This window comes from Scatophagus argus, chromosome 3 (genome assembly GCF_020382885.2).
Source record: "Scatophagus argus isolate fScaArg1 chromosome 3, fScaArg1.pri, whole genome shotgun sequence".
In the NCBI taxonomy this organism is placed as follows: domain Eukaryota; kingdom Metazoa; phylum Chordata; class Actinopteri; family Scatophagidae; genus Scatophagus; species Scatophagus argus.
Window position 1 is genome coordinate 17,921,612 of NC_058495.1, and position 18,443 is coordinate 17,940,054.

The 18,443-nt window shown below is 43.8% G+C and overlaps 1 protein-coding gene across 4 annotated transcripts in view; it reads left to right on the forward strand.

Annotated features, from left to right (window-relative positions):
- Positions 1–17,619, forward strand: part of LOC124056666 (plexin-A1-like) — a 181,150-nt gene extending 163,531 nt beyond the window's left edge. For 2 of the 4 annotated variants that reach the window (XM_046384335.1, XM_046384336.1), the window contains exons 22-32: positions 1,199–1,455; positions 4,270–4,336; positions 7,207–7,353; positions 7,585–7,744; positions 8,073–8,176; positions 8,438–8,546; positions 10,341–10,531; positions 12,464–12,633; positions 12,920–13,132; positions 13,223–13,373; positions 13,726–17,619. In XM_046384335.1, coding sequence (XP_046240291.1) covers positions 1,199–1,455; positions 4,270–4,336; positions 7,207–7,353; positions 7,585–7,744; positions 8,073–8,176; positions 8,438–8,546; positions 10,341–10,531; positions 12,464–12,633; positions 12,920–13,132; positions 13,223–13,373; positions 13,726–13,821 — 1,665 coding nt within the window. In that variant the 3' untranslated portion in view covers positions 13,822–17,619. The remainder of the gene's footprint in view (positions 1–1,198; positions 1,456–4,269; positions 4,337–7,206; positions 7,354–7,584; positions 7,745–8,072; positions 8,177–8,437; positions 8,547–10,340; positions 10,532–12,463; positions 12,634–12,919; positions 13,133–13,222; positions 13,374–13,725) is intronic. The other 2 variants (XM_046384337.1, XM_046384338.1) reach the window with 1 other exon arrangement.
- Positions 17,620–18,443: the final 824 nt, after the last annotated feature.

An 18,443-nucleotide genomic window follows, 5' to 3' on the forward strand; every position in this document is an offset into this window, starting at 1 on the left:
AAAAGCATTGTTCTCATCACATTCAGTAAAACACTCTCCCCTCCACTACCGTTCCTTTCTCAAGAGGGAACACTCTATCATTCCCGTGAACCTCTGCTGTGCGGAAACTGTAACGTAGCGTGCACATGGACTTCCATCACTTCTCTGTATAAATTAGACTGACACATTTAACATCACATGGAAATGCACACTTGGGCTCCTCTGACACGCGTGTAAGGTTGTGGCTGCAGGGACGGTGCTTGGAGACATCTAGTATCTGCCTGTGCTATCACCTGTTTTCCAAAGGGATAGCGTAGCGTGACATTGGATTTTCATTTGTATGGCTCAGGCAATCACAGGCCACAGTAGTGCTCGAGCAGGCAGATCAATTTCTTATTACAGCATGAAGCCCACATTCTTACTTCAAACCTCTGTTCCTTTCCCTCAGAGGAGGGGGGGTCCTGCCCATTGCTTTCAGAGAGGAAGAAAATAGGTGATAAGGAATAGAGTACAAAGAATATTAGATCCATGCAATCATACTAAGTACAACATAGTGAAGCTTGTTCCCTGCATTTAATCCATCCCTGAAGAGCAGTGGGCAGCCACTATATGGCACCTGGGGACAAACTCCAGATCTTAAGCCAGTGCATTGGTTTGATTATGGGGGAATCTGGAGCACCCAGAAGAAACTTACAGAATTATAGGGATAACATGCCAACTCCACACAGAAAAGCCCTGGGAATTCAAGGAACTCAGGACCTTGAGCCGTGGCAGCACCAACATGAACAACCGTGCCGCAACGGCGGAGCAGTGAGGGAGTGTGGGAGGTTATCAATGAGAACTGGGAAAAGTGGGAAGCTGATTTCCCATGTATTTAAGATAAATATTTTGAGAATATTAGCGTGTGTGTGCACACATGTGACTCCTTTGTCAATGTACCCTTCATCTGATATTCCTCATTCTCACACATTATCATTAATCCATTTTTCGACTGTGACTCACAACCAATTACGCCCTATCTCCCTCTTCATCCTGATGTCAACCTTCTGATTCATCCACCTCATGCTTCTTTATATCTACCTTTTTTCCTTGCACCTTTTCTTCTCACTCCTCCTTCTTGTCACACTATTTCCTGCTTCCTTTACACTATTTTCCTTCCCTCCATGCCTCTGTTTCACTTTTCCTCCATCCACCATCCCTCTCCTCCTCTCTCCTCCAGGTCCCTGCTAACGTGGAGAAGTCCCTGACTTTGTTTGGCCAGCTGCTGACCAAAAAGCACTTCCTGCTGACCTTCATCCGCACCTTGGAGGCACAGCGTTCCTTCTCCATGCGAGACCGGGGCAACGTGGCCTCCCTCATCATGACAGCACTGCAGGGGGAGATGGAGTACGCCACGGGCGTCCTCAAACAACTTCTGTCTGACCTCATTGACAAAAACCTGGAGAGCAAGAACCACCCGAAGCTATTGCTCAGGAGGTACAAAACCGGGAGGGAGAGAGAGGGGTTGAAACTGGCTCGGGCTCTGCACAGAAAAATGTCACAAATGATCGGAGAGTTTCCCCACTGAGGGTTCAAGTTTGAGGTTACATCCTTTTGTTTATCACACTTCTGACTGCTTTAGGGCGTCCTTGAGAAGAGGCACCGTACTGAAAGTGGGCACCTTGATCAGAAGGGGAAGCAAAAACACTTAAGTTTTGTTACTCTTTATTGTCCCCTTTTGCCAGTGCGCTCCTGTTGTCATGGCGGTAGTAATGCACAGACAAAACCAAGCAGATAGTTATATTCATTATGGAGCTAAAATAGCAAGACAACAGAAAATTATATAAAATAGAGGATGATGCTTTGTGAGACTGACAAGTAATTTATCTTGGATTTTTTTTTTTCTCGCGCTGTCGAAGTTATGGAGCAGGAAGTCAGTGGACAGGGACTGTAGCTTTTAGAGGCCTGTGTGACGTTACCTCGTCTCTATCTCTCAAACCTGTCCCTGTCAGAGAGGATTACACCCCTGAGCACACACACTCCCTCCCAGTGGATCCGCAGTCAGACAGACTGCTCTCACACACACTGCGAGGAAGGTGGAGTCGATGTGAAGGGAAGAGAGGAGGATTTACGACGTGGGGTGTGAGGGGTAGAGAGGGAAAAGGAAAAGGGGGAAGATGAGCCACAGTAGAGGTGAAGCAGATGAGGTGAAAAAGGCACAGGCGAGTGAGAGAAAGATGGATGGAGCGGAGAGAGGAAGGGAAATGGTGATTGACAGAAAGAGAGGGCAAAATGTCTGGAGGGAGTCTTGAGCTGGAGGCAAACTGATGGAAGGAGAAACATATGGGGGAAAGAGGCAGACGAGGATGGTAGAAAGGTGCAATATGGTAAGGGAGCATATAGGCAGAAGGAGAAAAGAGAAAGTAAAATGAGATACTACAGTCAGGCAGAAAAAGATACACGTTTTTAAGGAAAGACACAATTAGAGAAATGGCCTGTCTCCAAATAAATTAGAATTAGACATTAAATGATAAAAAAAAAGTTGTGTTTTTTTTTTTTCTTTCCTGTCCTCCTCCTCCTCCTCCTCCTCCTTGGAGAGATATTTAATTAAAAATCTAATCAAATAAATGACTCTCAGCCAGTGTGCCTGTGTGAAGCCTTTTCCAATCCCCTCTTGGGGCGTTCGGTCACAACACGCTGTCCCTGCTAACTACGCTAGCCTCGGGAGCTGGCGTTAATAAGCTCGGCAATTATTACACAAGGTTCGCCCTGTTTTGGTCTTTTTCCTGCAATGGATAGACTAGACGTTTTCCTTCATTTTTGACGTATACACAGAAAAGCACAGGAGTAAATATTAATAGTCTGAGAGATTTCCATCCCTAAGAGTTAAACAGTGCTCTTGCATTGGGTGCATTGGGTTTGATTTGTACATTATAGGCTCGCACTCATCGCGTGTGCGTAAAAGCTGTGTCAAGCCCTACGCTTGTAGCACATATATGAAAAACTTTGTAAAAATGGATGTAGGGGCGTAGTTTCCCTGAATGAGGTGATGTTAAGACTCGTCCGCTATCGTGTCCTGACATGCCCAAAAGCGTGTTCTGTCCAGGTGTATTCGCCTCCATCCCTCCGCTCCCTGTTGCCTCATCTTTCATGCGCTATATTTTGCTGACAGCCATGAAAGAAAAAAGGCTGCTCCACATACATCAAACAACAGTCAAGCAGGGGAGGCTTGCGGAAGCGTAGGAGTTCACGTCTTGTACCCGCTACAGGCCTTCACTGGTTTCACTAACACATTGGCCTAGTTTCCTCTGTTTTCTCTTCAATACCTTACCTTTCCTCAATTGTCATGAAAAAACAGAATTTCTGTGCAACGTTGACAAGAAAACGTCTTCTGTGCTGTCATTTCTCAACACCTCGCTTCACCTTTTTTCGCACCTTGCTAATGACAGACTAAAGACTAATATTCACTACAAGTTTGGGAATGTGGCCTGGTTAGTCGACCCAGTAACCCAACATAAGACTCCAGTTATCTTTGATACACCCACCATCCATCGCAGAGAAAACAATTGATGTTTTTCTTTAATGTGAAAAGGAAGCGAGGACGTGAGGACGATGACAGAGAGGGAAAAATAATCTCTTTTGGACAGTCCTGCTTTTCCCCACACGCGTGCCCTTCGTCAGCGGTCTCCCTTTCAGCTGTTTAACAAATTAGTCCGTAATTGCAATGCCTTTTAATTGCTCTGTTTTCATTTTCCGACTGTTCACGTGTGTCTGCTCGAGAGCGTGCACGTGCCGAGGTTCCCCTCATTACACGGCAGGTTTGTGATTAACGAGAGAAGTTAGCGAATTATACTAATTGCTGTATTTTTAATGAAGACGAGTGGGTTTGCTTGGAGGGGGGGGGGATGTGAGGAGGACGGGCTGGGGTGTAACACAATGAAAGAAATGGAGGGGGTTTGTTTTGCCAAGTTAATTTGTTTGCATGTGAGAGTGGGGGCAGGGAAAGGGCTCAGTTGTTCGAGGGCTAATCGCACAACGATTGATAAGGCTCTGTGTTCTCTTTGATGCTGTGTGTTTTCTACCGTGATTAAAGTTGGCTTATGCCCACAGCTCATAGCTGGAGGTGGGAGGGGGGTTGGGTGTGCTTGTTGAATCAGGGACAAGTGCTTAGGTATGACTCCCAAACCTCCCAGTGTCTCCTGCAGAGGTGTACCTGCTGGCCCAGTGCTCTTTCTTTACTGCTCACCCCCATTTATTCACTGTCGCTCTTTAATTTTCTTCTTCTGTTATTTCCCTCTCACCCTTTCTCAGGACGGAGTCAGTCGCCGAGAAGATGCTCACCAACTGGTTCACCTTCCTGCTTTACAAGTTCCTCAAGGTAAAATTGTGTGATGGACACACACAACATTTTGAAGCAGCACCATTGAGAGTGGGGGAAAAAAAATGCCTCGCTAACACACAACACACGCGCGCAGTTGCTCACAGCTGCAGGATTAGATAAGGCGGAGGCAGCAGGCTACCTATCCCTTACCTCTGCCTTTCATGTGGTAAATTCTCCTTTCTCCCAACTGAGGAGTCTGCAGTCTGAAGCGCTGTTCACACACAGCCGGTCCCGGTGTTACGACCGCTGTAGCCCATCACACTAACCCGTCCTCTCTTTGTGTCCCTCACTGGATTCTTTTACAGCCAGGAAAGTGTGCTTGTGTGTGTGTGCTTGTGTGTGTGTGCGCGTGTGTGTGCACGGCTACACGTGCGTGTTTGTGTCCCCCTTTCATAGTTTTTGGGCTTTGCAAAAGAGGAAGCCACAGATCTTACACAAATTAATTCTCTTGTTTCTGTCTGTCTGTCTCTGTGTTTTGATGTTTTCTTTCTCTTTTTGACTTCCTTTCCCTCTGATATGGAATCAGAGAATTACTGAGGCTTAAACTGTGCTAAATTCTTGTTTCCACACACACTCACACACACATTCTCTACATCCAAACATCGCTGCAGCTAATCAGTTAGCAGCGGAGCCTCAGATCCCCGCCAGGACAGGCATTCTTTTGGACAACACACCAGCCAAGACCCTGGGGGTCCCAGTTAGCATCTGTGTGTTTGAGAGAGCGATTGTATGTCAGTTTTGGGTGAGCATGCATGTGTGTGTTTTGGCTCAAGTACAGGAGACTGGACAGCCAGAGTTGGGTTCAGAGACAGGGGAGCAGGTTGCCAGAGAGGCTGCTGGGAATCTTTTATAACAGCTGCGTTTATGAACTTAAGACAAAAAAAAGAACAGAAAAAAGGCAGGACTAGGTGGACGAATGTAGAGAGGAAATGGTCAGAAGTGGTTATGGAGGGGTGAGAGGAAGTAATGGAGAGGGAATGTGAGAGTGGGAAATGGAGGCAGTGAGTACTGAGGCAAAGACTTGCTTGCAGCAAGGTTACCAACGTAGCTTTTACCAAACCTCCGCAATTCAGCTCCTCTTTTTCTCCTGACTTTTTAAGAGTCACATAAAAGAGAGGCCTGGAACAATTTCAAGGTTCAGCCAGGTGTGAAAAGAGATGAGTAAAGGTCAAGTAGTCAAAGGAAGCAAATAGATAAAGCTTTTACCTACCAAAGGGGATGGTAGTAAGACGAAAAATCCTTTTATCCATTACCCTATTCTAAGGGTTCACTTGTCTTTCTGTGTGCTTGTTTGAGAGAGAGCAAGGAGCCACATGGTTACCAGAAGTGCTGGATGTCACTTTAGGTAAAACTGCAGGTAGCTGTTAGTGTAATTAAATGAACAAAAGGGATATATTATAATAGTGATTAAACGGTACACATCAAACCCGATCCAGCAGTCGATTCTAGATTATCCCACAGAGTTCATCTGATGGTTCACCGACATGACTTACAGGTGCTAATGTATGAACATAAATGAGGGAGGGCCTTTTTTTTTTAATCAATTGCTGAATCGTTGGTTGAATAGTATTAATTTGGGTCATTAATTTGGGTAAAATTGGGTCATTTTTGGGTCACAGCTTGGGCCATTATTTCCATTACGCTGTTCTCACCAAACTCACGTATGACATCTGATGTCATGGGATGTTATGTCCAACAAGTGCGGTTCCCTTTTTAGATTGTGTTATCTGGATAGTCTTGAAGATGTGAGATTATCCAGTGTCCAGTGATTAGACAAAAGTGAGAAGAAATAAAATCATCTAAGCGTCATTTTGTAAGTATCCACTGAGAAATACCATGAGATGCTGTTAAAAGTTCTGTATGTAGCCACAAACTAGACCTAGATTGTGTTTCGTTTTGTTTTTAAATCCTGTTAACTGTTTCACAGTCCTTCATATTTGGCAACCCTGTAAATGGTCCTGACCCTCAGTTTGAGAACCGCTGATCCAAACCTGTTCATTTAGGGTAGAATTAAAAGTAAACCCAACCAATATGTCAGTGATGCCTAATCACACAGGAATACTGTGGGCACTAAACACCATAACTACAGTAGGTCAAAGGTGATCAATGCTCAAAATAGACATTCTGTGAATTTTTTTTTTTTTTTTTTGTTTAAAATCTGTCTGAGTTTCTGTCTGCTGCTGGTTTTTGCTCTTCTTTGCAGTGTTGATGCATTTCTCAGTTAAGGCAGTTTTGTTATTGCACATAAGACAGAAAGCCAGAGTAAGACTCAAGCTGTAATAACCGGAATTATCCTTTAAAGAGGCAGGGACTCGGTTGGCAGGCCAGCAGAGCGGGCGAGAGAGAGAGAGAGAGAGAGAGAGAGAGAGAAAGGCCCAACATCCCAGTGCTCGTTGCCTGGTTGACACGTCTCACGCGGCAAAGTGCTTCTCCAAGCGTTTTTCACTCCTCAGTCGTTAACCTTCTATTAACTCCTCCATCAATTGCCACTCACTCAAACTCACACTCTCTCTGCTTCCTGTCCTTCTTGCTCATACACACACACACGCAGGTTTACAGAGGGTATTTTTTCCCCAAGAAGAGACACATGGGAGAGAAAATGGTGTGTGTGTGTTTTGTTGTTGTTGTTGTCAGCCACCACAGGCCATGGCCTCGTCCTTTACTGCTCTGCCTGTGGTTGGCTTAAGGAAGATTAGGAGTATAATTGGAAAGCTGCTCAGCAAAACACGGCACTTTTTGTTGTTGTGTTCTTTTTTGTACGCAAAGTTTTTGCAAGGTTTGCATTTTAACAGGGTGTCTTTCTTTTCCTTTGACTTCCATCTCCGTCTTCCTACTTTTCCTCCTACCACTTCCCTCTCCGTTACCAGGAGTGTGCTGGCGAGCCTCTCTTCATGCTGTACTGTGCCATGAAGCAGCAAATGGAAAAGGGACCGATAGACTCGATCACCGGAGAAGCCCGTTACTCCCTCAGCGAAGACAAACTCATCAGGCAGCAGATTGACTACAAGACTTTGGTCAGTGCATATACACATAATAGTGGAAACAGTAGCTCGTGGACAGTTATACCACACATTGAAACGTGACATGCATTTATTGTAGCAGGAAGGAGTTACATTTTCACTGTTGAAGATGTGTTGTTTTGGAGGTCAAAAATCATCACAGGGTCACACTTCCCCACGTCAATAGTTAATGTTCCCAGCCTGTGCTGACTCGCCAGGCTAACTGTGTGATGTCCACCTTTGTAGACGCTGCACTGTGTGAACCCGGAGAATGAGAATGCTCCCGAGGTGACGGTGAAGAGCCTGAACTGTGACACGGTGACGCAGGTGAAGGAGAAGCTGCTGGATGCTGTGTACAAGGGCACGCCGTACTCCCAGAGACCAAAGGCTTCCGACATGGACCTCGGTAAGAAGAGGGACAAAACACACGCACACACATATGTGCACACGAAAAGGTACACTCCAAGCACAGGTGCTTTACTGCAGGGGGTAAAGAGAGAATCTTTTCAAGGGCTCTCTGAAGCAGGAGGGGGCCTTTCAGACAGAAAATTATCCTGTCCAAGAAAATTCAAGTCAGGGGCCAAAAGTCACTAAAATTATGCACTCTAACCATTTTAATTTTTTTCCATTAAGTAAACTTGCAGTATTGTCGCCAACTTAACTTTTTGTTTGGAGGGGGAAGTTTTTGTTGAGTGTATTGATGTAATGTGTGTGTCGGTTTGTGTGTTTGACAGAATGGCGGCAGGGTAGGATGGCTCGCATCATCCTCCAGGACGAGGATGTCACCACTAAGATAGACAATGACTGGAAGAGACTCAACACTCTGGCTCACTACCAGGTAACCCACAGCAGAAGTCCTGTGATGTTTGATGTCTTGTTGGACAAATAATTCCTCACTGATTTGGTCACGCGCTATTGTTGCAACTCGTTCACTTACTGTAGTTGGTCTTCTGGTTGTCATTGTTTTGGGTGTATCTCATTTGCAAAAAGGTTATGTGTCAAGTGAAGTAGTAATTTGGAAAGTAAATTGTGTGTGTGTGGTTGGACTGTATTCCTGCTAATGGACATAATGTGACTGTTGTGGTAAATCCTGTTTCAGGTGACAGATGGCTCAGTGATTGCTCTGGTGCCTAAACAGAACTCAGCCTACAACATCTCCAACTCCTCCACGTTCACCAAGTCCCTCAGCAGATACGGTACGAGAGAAGGTGTGTGTGTTGTGTCCGTGTGCACTAGTGTGTGTATGTGTGCCCTCATTTCAAAATATGTGCAAATGCATTTCTAACAAGAAACCAGTGAAAGCAAAAAGTCCACATTGGATTCAGATGAATTCTGACTTGTATGTTTTCATTTTTGAAAATGATGATGCTACAACAGGAAGAACCACTGGTGTCCATCTATTTCCACAATTCTCTTCTGGCACCATCTCTTTCCAACAGTTTAGGATTGGGTGAACTCGGACCTACAACCCCCCCCCCCCCCCCCCTTTTTTTTAAACAGCTTCAGTTTATATACGCTGCATCCACTTGAATTGGAATGTGCATTTACTGAAAGAATCCAATATTTATGCAACCAGTGGCTGAAATTTTGATTATCAACGGCAACTTTTCAGCCAAATCCCCCCTAAAGAAAAAACTGTTTCTTGTCTGTTCCCATCATACATCTCACAGAGGGTGGCATTCATGACAGCTGTCAGCAGCACAGTTTGAAATCCACTAGAGTGGCTGGTTTTTTGGTCGGTGCCAAGTCGCCCCCCTCGCTGTCCAGCTCCTTTGATTGTTGCTCAGTTCCCCTTTATACCTTGCATGCCTTCTTGTTGATATTATAGTGGAATGAATTCATTGCAGTGTGTGTGATCCTTTATCATCCAGTATGTTGTTGAACCGGGGTCCCCCTCCAGTGCCAGGCCAGGCTGTATGTATATACAGCTGAGGTCATGGTTGCTCAGAGCAGAGAACCGTGTTGCTGTGAGGTCCAGTGCAGTTGTCACAGATGGATTGTAAGGATGATGACATGGGAAGACAATGGATTTGTTCAAACTTAGATTTTCATAAGAGGATTTCTGGAATGTGTCTGATTGAACTGCATTTGTATGCCAGATACTGTAAAGGCAAATCCAGATGCTTTCCGGCACTTGTTAATGTTAGGAGTGAAGTGAGACCTCTGTTTCTCACCTTTTTTTCCTCATCTGTCTTTTCTATTTTCCGAATCATTCTCTGGTGTACAGTAACTCTGTTGCTGAGCTCTGCCTCCGTGACATACACATAAATACTCACTAACACCCCCATCACACTCAGTCTGCACTTCCCTGGTCCACATTCTCTGCTGACATTTTGAACCTTTCAATCCTTTTCCTGCTTTGGCACGGAAGTGACAAGCATTCAAACTGAAAGCGTAATGCTCCGTGTCACAAAATAGGGGATCACTGTCCAACAAAGGGAGACAGGGTGGAGGGGTGAAGGAGGGAGGAAGGAGTAGGAGAGAGAGAGAGAGAGAGAGTGACAGACAAATTTATTCTGGAATGAAAGAGTGACATGAAAGTAGAAGAAGCTGTCACCTTTCAGAAATCCTTTTAACTTCACACAGAGTTTTGCTCTCTGTAGCTGCCTCAGATTTCTTATTCATGTGTTATTTTTTTTTCATACCAAGGTAGCTTCATTTACATGCAGTTCACCTTGAAATGGTGATGAAGATAAAATGAATTATACTTTTATTAACTGCAGACTGGAACCAGGTTCTGCGCTGCTTGATATATGTAATCAAATCAGATTTATCTAATATAATATCGCTGCCTTCTCAACCAGAGGCCCCACTCCACAGCAGCAGTTCTGCCTGCAGCCTCCACCTCTGAACTTCCTCTTTCCCTTCTCATCCCTGGATACTTAAAAAAAAAACATCCAAATCCAAGCTAACATTACAAAACTTGTTTTCGTTTCTGCATGTGTTATTTTTGCACCCTTCATTCAACTCTCCTCTGTGTCTCCTCGTGCACCTCCTTCCAGAGAGCATGCTGAGGACAGCCAGCAGTCCAGACAGCTTGCGCTCCCGGACGCCCATGATCACCCCCGACCTCGAGAGCGGCACCAAACTGTGGCACCTGGTCAAGAACCACGACCACTCAGACCAGAGGGAAGGAGACAGAGGGAGCAAGATGGTCTCTGAGATCTACCTGACCAGACTGCTGGCGACCAAGGTACTGAAAAGCTCTGGGTTACACATACGCACGCTTCAACACCTTTGGCCTAAAAACCCCACTTCACCGCACCGCTGTCATGTAGCCCACTTCCACCAGCAGCTCCTACTCCTACTGACCTTTGTTTGGTGGTGGTCTCAAAGCTCATTAACATTTTTCATAACCTTTTTGCACAAAGACACACATATGCACAGGACTGAGCGTGTGTGGGTCTTAATTAGGGGGTTGACCTTTGAATATTGAGTTGTTTGGTTGGTGTTACTGGGCCCTCTGTTGGTGGCCTCGGGGCTTTTCGGCCCAGGGCTGTACCCTGCGATCGTTACTAACCAGATCCCTCTATGCCCTCCAGACCACACTGGGGAACCTGTGATCAGGTTTTTATACAGCATGTGTGTCCTCAGATGATAGTTTCAAATGTTATTTGCAGTTTGAATTGATGTCCTGGAGGAACAACGATCAGCCAGTGTGTATTTTATCTTTGAGTCAGTTGTTAGCCACCACTGAGCGGAGTGTGATTGAGTTTCCCTTCACTGCTAAAATGTGAAACACCAGTTGTAACCGTGGTAAGCTGGTACAATCTTGCCATCTTTACCAGAATGACTGAGAGATGTGTGAATGTTATACTAGTGTAACATTGGTTAGGTCATTCTGAAATGTCCTATAAAGACAAAGTTGCATCTGTGCACTTCTCACATTTTCCTATATTCCTATTTTAAATAAATTAATTGATATTGAAATAGCATGAAAAGTCAGAGTAGGATTAATCAGCCCACGTGGTTGTTAATCCTGAGGAATCTAGAATTTGCACAGAAACTTGTTGAGTTGTTGTTGTCTTACAAACCCCACACAACAGTATGCCAGACTTCTAAAATGAAGCATGAAATGCGCCCATTTGATTTCACATTTTCTCTAAAACCATTACCAGTTTGTTCTTGTAAGTCACACATACAGTCATTAAAATCATCACCTCATCATCACCTCAAGCTGATTGACAACAAAACCATCCAGACTCCTCAGGTTTATAAGCCTAATTCACATACTTTGCATCAACAAAATATTAAACGTCTGGCATCAACACAGTCACACACATCAACAAAAAGCTTCTGAACATGTAGACACTGACTGCGCAGCCCACTAACAGTGTCAGGCCTTTTGTTCTCATTTGCAAGTACCAACAGTCTTGGTGATTCAGCTCAGCCTGGTACTTCCTCTCCCCCGATGTTTCACTCATTAGCTCCAAATTTCCACTGTTCGAGCTCCAGGTAGAAAAGTGCAAGGCTTGAGGCGTCAGTGTCAGCTCGACTGGGAAATGCAAGCCAGAGGAAGACAATGGGAGAACTCTGAGCATCGCAGCTTGTTCTTATTTATTACAGCCCCCACAGCTTTGTGTGTTTTAGGAAGTTGATTTGTGGGTGTGTGAACGAATACAAAACTGCACATTGAACTTCTGGCTGGTTTAAATAAGGTTTTGTAAAAGGTGGCCTGGATGCTTGAAGATGGGAACGAAGGCGGCAAACGCTTGTGGGAAATATCAAATCGTTTCAACTTCAGAGGAATTTGTGAGGATTCAGAATCTGTGGAGTTGTGTGATGCGCTAAAAAACACTGCAGAGGAGCCTTAGGCTGAACTCTCATTGGGCCCCCATCCTGAATACTGTAAAGAACGCTGAGCATTGAGCGTCATCACAAACTCTCAGAAAGTTGGAGTACTAAAAGCAAAGCACTGTCATTCTCAAACACCTGCTGTTGACAGTGTTTCGCCTACAGCCAGACCCTCACCAGCAAAGAGGAAGCAGAACTTGTTGTTTAGTGGTCTTATAACTCAGCTGCGTTCTGTACTTTGCTGTTAGTTATTTATAAATGAACAAACCGACTTGTCCTGTATGTTAATGTCCCTTTTACTGACTAAGCCAGTGTGGTCTTTCCTGCTCAGGGTACGCTTCAGAAGTTTGTGGACGACCTGTTCGAGACCATCTTCAGCACAGCGCACAGAGGAAGTGCCCTTCCTCTCGCCATCAAGTACATGTTTGACTTCTTGGACGAGCAGGCAGACAAACACTCCATAACAGACCCTGATGTACGGCACACTTGGAAGAGCAACTGGTGAGTGTGTGTGTGTGTGTGTGCGTGCAGTATTTGGCAGCAGGTTTTTGTCTCATATAGCGTTGTAAAAATGAAAAATAAAAATATTTGCTGTAGTTTAAAAAAAGATGTAGATTGTAAGCCAGCAAATGTGCAACACTTAGCAGAGATGGTGCGGCAGAATTTGTTCTTGTTTCTCTCGCCTGAGATATTTTAGCATTCAGATTGCGATGCTCTTTGCACTTAGATGGCCTGTCAAGTCCTAACTGTACAACACCTCATCTCTCTATTCTCTCAATCCTTCCAGTCTTCCTCTGCGGTTCTGGGTGAATGTGATCAAGAACCCCCAGTTTGTCTTTGACATCCATAAGAACAGCATCACAGACGCCTGCTTGTCTGTTGTGGCTCAGACCTTCATGGACTCCTGTTCAACATCAGAGCACAAACTCGGGAAGGACTCGCCCTCGAACAAGCTGCTCTACGCTAAAGACATCCCCAACTATAAGAACTGGGTAGAGAGGTACGCCGACATGCGTTAAACAGTTTTTTTGTCTTAAAGCTCTTTTAAATAAACATTTGTCAACATCTAAACTGAGTTTCTTCCCTTCAGGTACTACGCTGACATCTCCAGGATGCCGGCCATCAGTGACCAGGACATGAGTGCCTACCTGGCGGAGCAGTCGCGCCTGCATGCCAACCAGTTCAACAGCATGTCAGCCCTACATGAGATCTACTCCTATATTGTCAAGTACAAGGACGAGGTGAGAAGGACTCTAGATATTTTACCTCCAACCTACATACTTTGAACAGGTGCTGTTTGTCCCGATATGTTCAGTAACTCTGCTGATCTCAGTTTCTCTTCTCGAACAGACAGACATTTTCATGCACTCATTCACTTGGATTTTGAAGTGAAAAACCTTCAAGAAAGGCCGAGTGTCATTGATGGCCACTTAAAATCAGTCTTTATATTCTACTCCATGCCATTTATCAGTTACTAACCAGTGAGGTGAAGTGTTGTTGTCCTCTGACAGCTTTGTTGGACAAAAATGACTCCATGTTTTGAAAGCACAAGGCAGCACATTGTAACACCGACCTTCGCCTTTCTATCTTTAGATCTTGTCGGCGTTGGAGCGGGACGAGCAGGCGAGGAGACAGAGACTGAGGAGCAAGCTGGAGCAGGTCATCGACACAATGGCCCTGACCAGCTGAGGACCATCCTGCACCTTCATCTCCTCTTTCTCTTCACTCCTCCTCTCCATCTGTCTCTCCCCCTCGCTCCTCTCACCCGACAAACAAAACGCCAATCCCCAACAATACGACAGATGAACTGCAGGACTGTAGCAGTATACTGCAAAGCGGGGGGTGGGGGGGTGTTCGGCAGAGATGGGCGGGCCTGTGTATGCTTACATATGTGTATGTGCGTGTTTGTCTGCAGCCCCGTACAGTGTGTGGGCTGGTGTCTGTGCGCGAGACGAGACTGAGACACCGGACGTTTTCACACGTGCACACATGGAGAAACATGTCAACTGACAGCATTTGATTATTGTGGATGTTGGTGTTTGTTGTTTGCTTGATTTTCATTTCAGAAGCTTTGTGGTGATAAAGCGCGATGGTCAGGAAAGAAACAGTGGAAGCCTGGACAGGAACTCCATGTATGGCATCATTAGCAGGATGGACCAAACTGTGATGAGCCAATGGAGAGAGGCTCTCTAGGTCATGTGACTCCAACGTGCGTCACGGTTTTAAAGGATGTTAGTTTTTTTGTTTTGTTTTGGGTTTTTTTGGGGGGTTTTTTTGTATAAATGTAATCAACTGCCCACTCTCTGATCTCTCGCCACTTGTATTACTGCTGAATTTGCACAATTTACAGAAACGTTACAAAGGAAGACGATATAGATATTATATAATAAATACAACTACGTTTTTAAAGAAAGATTAGGGAGAAAACTTTCTGTTGTTTTTCATTTTAAACCAACCAACTCAATAAACATACAAAAATACGAAACATTATTTGATATTTCAAGTACAAAAGAAAAAAACAACGTAGACAAAAAAAAAAAACAACAAAAAAGAAACAAAAAAGTCGTACTGTGCCATGTTTTCTTTGAATGTTGTTTAGTGCAAAGACATTTTGTTAGATGGAATGTGCTACCGTATGATTTTAAATATGAACATGCCTAGTGACTGAAAAGAATTGTTTGAGCCGTGACCCATCGTAAGATCTTTGTTAAAAAAAAAAAAAAAGGCGGGAAGTCTTCTCGAGGACAGTCCATGGTGTCATGAAGTTGTTGTGTTTCTAATTCAATCAGTGCAATCTTTTGGTTTCAGAAAACCAAATCTACACTCGCAGGATCGTTGCTTTATCATGATCACGTTTGTACCCGGAGCCGCGGCCGCTCCTCTTCTTCGAAGCTCAAGATGTGACAGTTCGGTGGATCATGGTATAGTGACTGAACAATGAAGTAGCTACATTGCACTACCTGAAATATCCCTGTTTGCCCCGCAGTCACCATATCTACCCATTAGGATTCCTCGGCTCTTGGCTTATGTTGGGTTATGCATCGCTTGAAAGGTCATTCATCTTCCTGTTAGAGCAAAGCCAAAGTCTTGGTGCTCTCGGACACTGTTTACGTCTTTACAGGAGCGACGGTGAGGTCAGGTAGAGCTTAGCCAAGCCCTTCAAGTGGCGAAACAAAGTGGGAGAAGCTGTTTTCAGCCTGAAGCCACTTCCCTTCATTGTCTCAATGTTAGTACCCAAATAGAGAGGCAAGGAAAATATATACTAAGTGTTTCTCTCCACCTCTAACCTATCTATATGATACAGGGGGTTTAGCTTTTTATCCATGAGGGGGGTAGAAAGATACAGAGGTGGGACGCCTCTGTTCATTACCCACACAAGGCTGAGTAATCCTCCCCTTAGCCTGCAGCTCTTGTTTCAAAACTAGCCTATTGCCATGTGTGGCTTAAGCTTTTTTTATTATTACTGCTCTCTTAAGAGGATTTCTTTGTTTTTCTTTGCTTTGAGAAGTCAGGGTTTTTGACTTTGTGGTGAGAAATAATGTTTTCCGATTTTTTTTGTTGTTGTTGTTTTTGTTTTTCTGCTTGCCGAAAAACCAAACTGTGGTCTGTATAATGTTTTTCGTTGATGTTTTCATTTGTAAATTGTATACTTTTTTCATGATGAACAAAAGCTGTTTGTCATTTTCTGTAATCAGGTTGTGTTTTGTTTTGTTTGGTTTTTTTTTTCATCTTTTTATTTTCAACATGTAAATTGTACATTTTACGGTACACAGAAGACAAAATTCTCTTCAGTTTGCCTGAAGTTGAAGTACTTGACAGAACTTGAGGTTTATTTTCCTGATATCAAGGATCAAAATGAAATTGTTGCATCAGATGAGCATCTGTGTCTTTGTGATGGAAATGTGACTTGCTGCTTTATCTCTTGTACCTTGTTTTTTCTATCAGAACTTAGGGCTGTCATTTTATGCTGATCATAAATCCCGTCGCTGTCCATTTTTACGCCAGCTTCTTTACAAAAAATGAAAAACAAAACAGTTTTCTCACATCCAAGAATAGTGAGCACAACCTCCCGAGTCAAACCATCGTTCTGTTTACATGTCTGACATGTGACATTGCTTCCTACAGCTACATACATATGAGCCTAGTTCAGCTGGATAGCTGTTGGGACTTGATGGTTGACTCGGAAAGAAACCAGTCTTTAGGGACCACTCTGCCCGTGGTGGGATATAAATTTCTCCTTTTCAGTGTGACACACACATAAAATAATCTGTTTGAATCATCAATATTAAAGAGAGCACAGCAAAGCCTCCTCTGAAATCTGCCTAGTCCCCTTTACAAACATTGAAAATATGTTATTTTTTTCTTCAGTGCACAGCTGAATTTTGGCTGCGTACTCACACTTTGGTGCTCTTTCTGTGGATCACACTGAAAGGAAACGTGACTTCTGAGGCCGGGGCTCAGTGGTGCTGTTAACAGCAGTCTTTATGAATGATCTGTGTGATCACTGTACAACACAGTCGGGACAAATCGCCCTGCTCTCCGCAAAAGCACACGGACGGAAACAAGCTGAGGCCACAGTGCCCAGTAGTTGATCTGTCAGGCTTTTTTTTTTGTTTGTTTTTTTGTTCCTTACAGACACCTAAAACATTCTTAGTTCATTCTCAGGTTCACGTTCCATTGTGTCATATTCTGGTTACAGTTCGTTTGATTGAACGACTGCTGAGTCGGCTTGTGTATTGTTTGCATGGCTACTTGCCTTTCCGATTGACCTGCTTTGCAAGTCCAGACTGATCTTTAGAAAAACAAATTCCCAGTCACCAATCTTTGTCCTTCATTTTGCACTGTTCGGTGTGATAATTGACTTGTATTTATTGTTACTGGTAGGCAGTACACAGCATGTCTGTCGTCTTACTGTTTGATGTCATCTGGAGGAAGCAAGCATCCGCTGCCGACTTGCAGCTTGTCACAACACAAACATGTAGTTTGACAGGAAGCTGCTGGGTTTAATGTTGTTTCTCTCTCAAATCAAAACAAATGAACAAGTGTAGTTTACTGCACTGCCTTCAGTGTGAGCAGATTCAACACTGTCTTGTATCATGTTTAATTCTCAGCTCTTCAGACGAGTTTAGTCACACCTTTGCCTGTCCCAGAAAAGAACCATATGGAAAGTTAGTCCTAGCACCACTCTTTTTTTGTTTTTTTTCCCTGCCTTTTTTCAATTCTGAAAAATTCAGTAGTTCTTTTTCTTTTTAGGAATGGAAGTTGCATAGAATCCAAGCGAACACAAAGCAGATGAGTTTCGGACAGAGCTGGCGAGGGAAATTTAGTACTACAGTAATTCATACAGAGTTTCAGACTTGAAGCAACTGTCACAAGTTTGCAGGTTAACATTCATTGTGTAAATATTCTGTTATTTCCTATTTTGCAGATTTACTACTTGTAAATAAACACATCGAGGAGAGATTAAACATTTTTTGCTAAATAAAATGTGGGTTTGGATTTTTATTAATGTACTTATGCTTTGTACACCATCTATAAAAACTGTATGTCACATAGCATTTAATGTGTTGTACTGCCGCATTTGTTTTGTGGGTTTACAGCTTACATCTTCTTGCTGTGGTCCAGATTACTGTGATTTCTAATATGTTTTATTTTCTCTACCTGCAGCTTTCCTCCTTACTCATTTTCAGATTGTCCAGTGTGCAGCATTGATGGGACTGTCATCCTCCAGAGCTATTTAGCAACCCTGTAAGTGTGTAATGCTGCATTTTCACATATGACCCAACACCAAGATGCTGTCACACCAGAAAATGGCACCGAAATTAATCCACACGTTAAATAGTTCCCGAAACTCTAACTAACTAACGCTAACTTGTAGGGATTACTTGTTGCTAACCTTTGCTAGCCAGGAAAAGCAATTTTATTGCACATAGCTAAAAGAGAAATTAGGATAAAAACAAACTAAATACAACAAACCCAAACAGTGGAGGACAGGGGAGAGAGAAACAGTCTAAGAGCCACCAATTTAAATAGTCTTTCCATCGACCAGGTGGGCTGAATCTCCGTGACAACATAACTCCACCTATCAGGAGGGAGAGTCCTTCTCACATTAGGGAGCACAGTTCCTGGTACCTACTACCAGGAACTTGCCAGTACTAGTCATTCACAATAACTCTCTGAGCTTACTGTGTACTGAGTTTTATTGTTTATTCCCTCCTGGCACTTTGTTCTTATGATTGTACGTTTTGCTTCAATAAAGAGTTACTGGTTACTGAAGAGGAGGGAAAAACTCTGAGCTAGCGAGTCGCCCT